The 6,955-nt window shown below is 63.6% G+C and overlaps 1 protein-coding gene across 1 annotated transcript; it reads left to right on the top strand.

Moving 5' to 3' along the window:
* Window positions 1-2,317: 2,317 nt before the first annotated feature.
* On the top strand, window positions 2,318-4,653 carry CLDN5 (claudin 5). Its single transcript, XM_081251892.1, has one exon. The coding sequence runs from the start codon at window positions 3,369-3,371 to the stop codon at window positions 4,023-4,025; it is 657 nt and encodes a 218-aa protein (XP_081108018.1). The 5' UTR covers window positions 2,318-3,368; the 3' UTR covers window positions 4,026-4,653.
* The last annotated feature ends 2,302 nt before the right edge of the window (window positions 4,654-6,955 follow it).

Genomic DNA, 6,955 nt, shown 5'->3' with positions numbered 1-6,955 from the left:
AAAGACAGAAGGGACATTATTTCTCACTTCCCCCAAAATGAAATCCCTTAACTAGGAGCTTCCCAAACCCCAGTCCTCAGAAATCTGGAGCCTAAATTTAGATTGTCCCTGGAAGGTCACCGGATCACCGTGGTGCAGGGTCAGCTGGCAGCTGCTCAAGATAAACTGATTTCTGCTGACTCAGGCCTTTCCCCCACACAATTAATGAGATCCTGCTGCACTTCCCCTGGGAAAGCAGAACAATAGCAGCAGATGAGCAGGTGGCCTTGGCTGGCGTGCTGGCCCAAGAGCCCCTCGCCAGAAGTCAGGGATCCACACCCTGCCCAGCCTGGACCCTTGGCCTGCAGGCCTGGGCCCACCATGTCACCCCAACCCCGCTGGCCTCCTCCTGCCCTTTCCTGCCTCTGGGCTCTTGTGTGGAACTTCTTCCTGGGTTTGGGCTGAACTATCACCACTTCAGAGAGGCCTTCATCACTTGGTGTCACTCTGCCATCTCTTTCCCTCACAGCCAAGGGCATACCTGAAAGCCCTTCCCAGTCCCTGGTTGGGGGCAGGAGCCCCCTGGGTGTTCCACCCGGACACAATGCTCCACGTATAGTAAGTGGCCAGGAGATTCTAGAGAGTGGAAGGAAGGGCAGGCAAGTCTTTACGCCCCCGCAGGTCGGGGCTGGGCCTCTCTGTGGCAGCTCTGATTCAACTGCGGCCAGGCCTACAACCAACACAGTGGTGTCGGGGTAGAAATCAGATTGTGAGAGGTGGGGACTGAGGCCCTTCTACCAAGTCCCCGAGATACTGTGAGGCTGTCCCCAAAGAGATGTGGACTCACTGGGGCTGCTCCAGGGTGCCAGGCCAGGATGGGCCCAAAGTGGCAGAGAGAGGGAGGCAGGTGGGCAGGCGAATGGGGAGAACCTTGTGCTGGCTGCAGCTCTGAGGTGCTGGAGGAGTGGCAGGTGGCCAGACGTCAGCATGGGTCACAGGCCGCCCCCTGCCCAGGACAGATGCATGAAGACGGCCACTGTGCTGGGGCTCGTTCCTGGATACTGGTGGGATCAACCAGCGAGCAGACAGGCAGCTCCAGCTTGGGCCTCGAGAGCAAGGCTGAGGGATGGGACAGGAAGGCATCCAAGAGGAAGTGACCTTGGTAACACAATTTAGTAGATGCAGGCCTTGCCCAAGGGATACATACTGCAAGCAGAAGAGGCGTGGGTGTAGACAGACCAGTCTGAGGGCCCAGAGGGAGGCAAGTCTGAATGGAACGTGGAGTATGCTGCTGGACTGGCCAGACCCAGTGCAGCTGGCCCATGTCATCTGGGCCGCTCCTGGGAGTCAGTGCTTCATCCATGGGCAGTGCGAGCCACAGAGGGTTTCAGGCAGAGTGTGACCCAGGAGCAGGGCCTGCTGCGATGGCCCAGCTGCCCTGAGGAGAACAGCCCCAGTGGCCAAGGGTGGGGCCTCGACGGCCTGAGGAGGCCACAGCAGTCGACCTGGGAAGACAGCAGCGTGGAGTGTCATGGGGGGACCCTGGGCAAGGTCCCTAGACTTGGGCCATGGGGAAGCGGGATTGAAAGGGTGGGTGGGTGGTAGGGCTGGGCCCCCTGGAGTGGATGCGGGAAGGGATGTCCAGAAAGGTCTGCAACAGGAGGGAAGCAGCGAGTGAGGGGTGTCTGGGAGGAGGCAGTGGTCCTTGGAGCTCCATCTATGCAGGGAGTGAGGGGGCTGGGGTGAAAGAAGAGGTAAAATTGTCCTCCCCAGTCCCACAGGGCCCAGCAAACTTGCCTTGAGTGCCTCCCCGTGCTGGACGACAGGGTATTAGCCACCTGAGGAGAAGGAACCGGGCCCAGGAAGGACCGATCTGTTGAGGCGCCCAGGCTTTGGCCAGCCTCAAAGGCAGGCCTTCTCTGGGGAGGCCCTGCTAGCAGTCAGGCACCTGGGACCTGAGGAAGGAGTGGGGGTCCTGGTAGCCCCACTCCAGGGCAGAATACAGACTTTGTTTTAGACAGAGGGGCCGACAGGGAGTGGGGAGGGGCCTGCCAGAAAGGGACTAGTGCCCCTACCTGAGCCTCAGGGGGCCCCACTGTCCATCCCAGTGGGCCTTTGGAGAAATGGCTGGGCCATTGTACAGAAGAATGCCCGGAAATCCCTCGCCTCCCGCCTCCAGCGAGGATGGGGGCTCTTCCTCCCAGTCAGGAAACTCCATGTTGGCTTCCGGAGGGTGGCCTGGGGGCTGGGGTGCCAGGGTAGCACTGCAGCTGGTGGGAGGGCAGAGCACAGCCCCTGCGTTTCTCTCTGTGTCTCTTGTCTGAGGCCTGGAGCAGGGAGTAGGTGGCAGAGCCTGGGGCCACAGGCTGCTCCTGGGAGGATTGCCTGTATGCTGGGTCACTGGGGACTTACGCGGTGTCGCCTCAGCTGGGCCTCAAAGGATGGGGGATGGGCAGCATCTCCGGAAGAGGAGCAGTCGGTGCAAAGGTTGGGAGGTATGGGAAGCCCCGGCAGCAGGGGCAGAGTGGGGGTCTCCGGAGGCCGTGGGAAGGCCCCGTTCTTTCTGCTTCGTGCTGGAGCCGCAAGCTCCAGGGACGTGGTGGCGCTGGGTAGGGCCTTGGACGAAGCAGGAGCCCCGGCCTGGCCCGCACAGGCCTTCCTGGCTTCTCGGCCTGTGAGGGAGACAGTGTCAGCACTCGAAGGGCCACAGTGGTCGGGGTGCAGAGAAGGGGACTGTGTTGGGCTTGGACTCCAGGGCGAGCTTCCTGGAGGAACAGGCCGAGCTGTGTTTGGCTAACCTGGGGACCTCGGCGCAGTGGCGATGGTGGGGGCTCCCGCCGACCGGGGCCAGGGAAGAGTGGAGCTGGCCCGGGAAGTAGGGACCAACTGGCTCGTTCGAGGATGTGTCGGGGAAATCGGTGCAGGCCCAGGGTCATGCAGCTCCTGAAACGGCGAGGTGGGGGCGCACAGGGAGGTAGTTCGTGGAGCGTTCGCGCAGCCGCCCCAGGTCAGCTTGGAACGGGGTCTGCAGCGACCAGGACAACGGCGGATGAGGGTCCGGGGACGCCACCAGACGCCCTGCGGTTCCCCGCGCCGCCCGCCACCCGCCACCCGCTACCCCCCACGCGCAGTTGTTTTCCTAACTCCTGCTGCCGGGGGCGCCTGCGATTGGCTGCGGGCGGATGGCCTGGGCGTGGATTGGCTGCTCAGGGCGGGGGGCCGGGCCCGCGGGTCATAGTCCGTCCCCCGAACCTTCAAATGGGAAGCCCCCCTAGACGCGCCCGCAGACCCGAGGCTGTGCTGTGGTGCCGCCGGGCCGGGGATCGGAGGGAGTGAGCTGTGCGCGCCCGGAGGCCCCGGGCCGTCGGGCGCCCGTCTTGTCTCCAGCCATGGGGTCGGCGGCGCTGGAGATTCTCGGCCTGGTGTTGTGCCTGGTGGGCTGGGTGGGCCTGATCCTGGCGTGCGGGCTGCCCATGTGGCAGGTGACCGCTTTCCTGGACCACAACATCGTGACGGCGCAGACCACCTGGAAGGGGCTGTGGATGTCGTGCGTGGTGCAGAGCACAGGGCACATGCAGTGCAAGGTGTACGACTCGGTGCTGGCGCTGAGCACAGAGGTGCAGGCGGCGCGGGCGCTCACCGTGGGCGCCGTGCTCTTGGCGCTTGTCGCGCTCTTCGTGACCCTGGCGGGCGCGCAGTGCACCACCTGCGTGGCCCCCGGCCCGGGTAAGGCGCGCGTGGCCCTCACGGGCGGCGCGCTCTACGCGCTCTGCGGGCTGCTGGCGCTCGTGCCGCTCTGCTGGTTCGCCAACATCGTGGTCCGGGAGTTCTATGACCCGACCGTGCCCATGTCGCAGAAGTACGAGCTGGGCGCCGCGCTTTACATCGGCTGGGCCGCTTCGGCGCTGCTCATGTGCGGCGGCGGCCTCGTGTGCTGCGGCGCCTGGGTTTGCGCCGGCCGCCCCGACTTCGGCTTCCCGGTCAAGTACTCGGCGCCGCGGCGGCCTACGGCCAGCGGCGACTACGACAAGAAGAACTATGTTTGAGTGCGCTTGCGCGGCAGGGCCGCAAGCGAGAGGACCGGCCAGGGGAGCCCCGCGTGGACGGCGGCCTCCGCGGCGCACAGGCTCTGCGGAACTCTGGGTCCTGCGCACGGACCGGACTCTGTCCGCAGCCCGTCCTCTCCGGCCGCCTAGCCGGACCCGGGCTGCGCCCTGCCCCGCAAGGCGACGTGCACTTCGGAAGACTCGCTCTGTTTCTGTGTGCAGTGCTGGCTCCGACGTGGGTAGGGCGCGCGTTCCTTTGGCTGTGTGGGCACTGGACTGGAGATGCCGCTCCCTCTCTGACCGTCAGGGTCTTGGATGCCACCCACTCCCTAGTGGCTCCTGCTGATTGCAGAGGGGCAGACCGAGAGCCCAGGGGCCCCACCCTCGGCTGCCGGAGGGACGTTTATAGCTGGCCTTTACTCCATCAGCAGGCTGGCCTCCGGGTGGGGGCAAGAGACTTGGTCTGGACCTCCCTGTCTCACCCCTGCAGCTCGCCAGGCAAGGCTTACGAGCACCGGATCCTGGGTGTAGGGCTGGGGCCTTGCCCTCCTTCACAGCTTGGTGGGGGGGTAGGGTAAGAATCTGCTTAGTAAATGGTTTGGATACCCTCCCACCTGTGTCCTGTTCTTTGTCCAGTCACCGCCTGTACTCTGCAGCCCCCATTCATCCACCTACCCACCAAATTCTCCCCAAAAAGCTCCTGTAGGGACCTTCCAGGGCTGGCCCCTGGGATCCCGAAGATCCCATGGCCATTTCTCAGGTCCCTCCTGCTATCTGGTCACCTTCCCGTTGGGTGGGAAACGGCCACAGCTCACTGCAACCCAGGGAGGTGAGACCTGTAGTCAGAAGGGCCACTGCTGAGTCATAGGGCCTGGGGGAGGGGGTGGAGAGCAGGGGCTGTGATGCAGACCCCAGCAGGATGCAGGTTGACCCCAGCCAGTGTGTGTGGGTCTTGGGATGCAGGTAGGGCTAAGGGTGGGCTGCCAGGCTGCTGGTTTTGCCTAGAAGAGGCTGGTCCCCAGGCACCACCGGACGGGCGTTTTCCACCTGCCCTGCCAGGGTTCAGCCATCTCTGGGTCGCCTCACATGGCTAGACATCTATACAACACTGACTCCATCCTTTCCGCCAATAGTGCAGTGGGAACAGGGGCAAATCCAGGATGTGTGCTGGGCTCCAGCAGAGCTGGCTGCAGGTTGAGAAGCGCGTTGCCATGGGGAGGAGGCACCCTCGGCCGGCTGCCCAGATTCAGCTTCAGCCCCTCCATCCTAGCTCTCTGCACAGGGCCTGTGCCCATCTTGGTGGTCTGGCAGCCAGCCCAGACTTGGGCCAACCATCAGCACCTCTGTGTCAGCCCCTGCTGGGAGCACCGTGTGACCTTCCTCCTTTGGGTGGGATTCCTGGAGGGCAAAGCAGACCAGAGCTGTCACAGCCACCAAGAACTCACTGCTTCCAGGGCAGAAGAGAACAGTGGACAGGATCAGGGGCTGCTGGGAGTTCCAAGCCCAGCCAGTGCAGAGGGCTTGGCAAATGCCCCCAAACTCCACCCTGAGGGCCATGTCCAGAAATGCCTGGGCCGGGTCCAATGGCAAGGAGTCTCCCAGGCCTGGCCAGGTTCCTCACTGTAGGGAGGGGCAGAACCCAAGGACATGGGCTCAGGGCAGCTACTGTGAACATGGCCCTGAATCCCAGAACTTCCAGGGAGGCTGAACTATCTGGGGGCCTTAGCTCCCAACAGTGGGATGACTATAGAGGGATGGGCCCCATGGCACAGAGGTCCTTAGCCTTTATGGCAGCCCTGCCTGAGCCTGACCTAGAAGAGCTCCCAAGCGAGCAAGTGTGTGATCCTGGAGCCTCAGCTCTTGGTGGGGTAGGAACAGAGGTCCTTCCACTTCTGCTCTGGCCACAGGGTCCAGGCAGTGTCAGGTACAGGGTGTCTGGCCCAGGCGCAGGCCTAAGGCTGCCTCCTCCACAGCCCAGAGCTCTCTTGACTCCAGGGCCCCAGGCGTCAGCCGGGATTCTGAATGGTAGCTGCCCAGCCCTCAGCTTCTGCAGATGGCCAGGGTGGGCAGCTTGAGGGCCCTGGCGGGGCAGGCTGCTGTCCCCGACCCATGCTGGGAAGGGCAGGGGAAAACTCCACTGCCAGAGGTCAGGTGGGAGGAGCAATGCAGCTCCAATGCAGCTGACACCACTGCCCACTACCCCTCCCCAAGGCCCACCCTGAGACCTGGCCCCCCTAACCCGTGTCCTCAGTTCCTGAACACGATTTCTGGGCTTTTCCCACCAACATAAGTGCTGCCCAGACCACTCTGCCACCTCTTGCCCGTGGCCCCAGGTGCCACACCTAGGTGGCCATGGCCCTCCAGCCTGCCTGCTCCCCTGGCACCCGAGCTCTGTGCAGTGGTACAGATGGCCTCAGCCACTTGTGTGAATGGCTCTCTCCGCGCCAAAGGACAGAAATGGCATCCTCCTTGCCTCCAGATCCCCTCAACCCTGGCAGGTGTCCTGGGGACAACTGGGAGGGTGGGGCCAGCTGATCCCACGGCTTCCCTGACAGAGAACTCTTGCTGCTCCGAAGACTTTGGAGGTTGCTGAGGCCTGTCTAGCTTGGACCTTCTACGATAGGACGTGGGCGAAGCTGACCCCGAAGCCCCTCAGCAAGCCCCTCCCTTCCTGAATTGGGGCCCCGCCCTTGCTATCCCTGCCTGACTCGCCTGGTGGTGCCTGCCATGTGCCCAGAAGGTGGGGGGCGCCTGGACAGGCAGGTGCTGGGGGTAAGATGATGGCCGTGGAGGGTGGGCCTGGGAGGGGTACACAGTCAAGAGGGTGGGCTTGAGATGCTGCCAAGGCCAGTGGACAGGAGGAAGTGGTGGGAGGGCGAACCGAGCCAGGTCCTGGCTGGCATCAAAGTGGTCAGTGGAGGTGCTGAGGG

The sequence above is a fragment of the Mesoplodon bidens genome (assembly GCF_964165515.1).
Source record: "Mesoplodon bidens genome assembly, chromosome: 13".
Lineage (NCBI taxonomy): Eukaryota > Metazoa > Chordata > Mammalia > Artiodactyla > Ziphiidae > Mesoplodon > Mesoplodon bidens.
This window is presented reverse-complemented; position numbering and strand designations above follow the sequence as displayed.

Bases quoted from the DNA above. Each gene is read 5' to 3' on its own strand.
- CLDN5 (XM_081251892.1), top strand. From the start codon at position 3,369: ATGGGGTCGGCGGCGCTGGAGATTCTCGGCCTGGTGTTGTGCCTGGTG.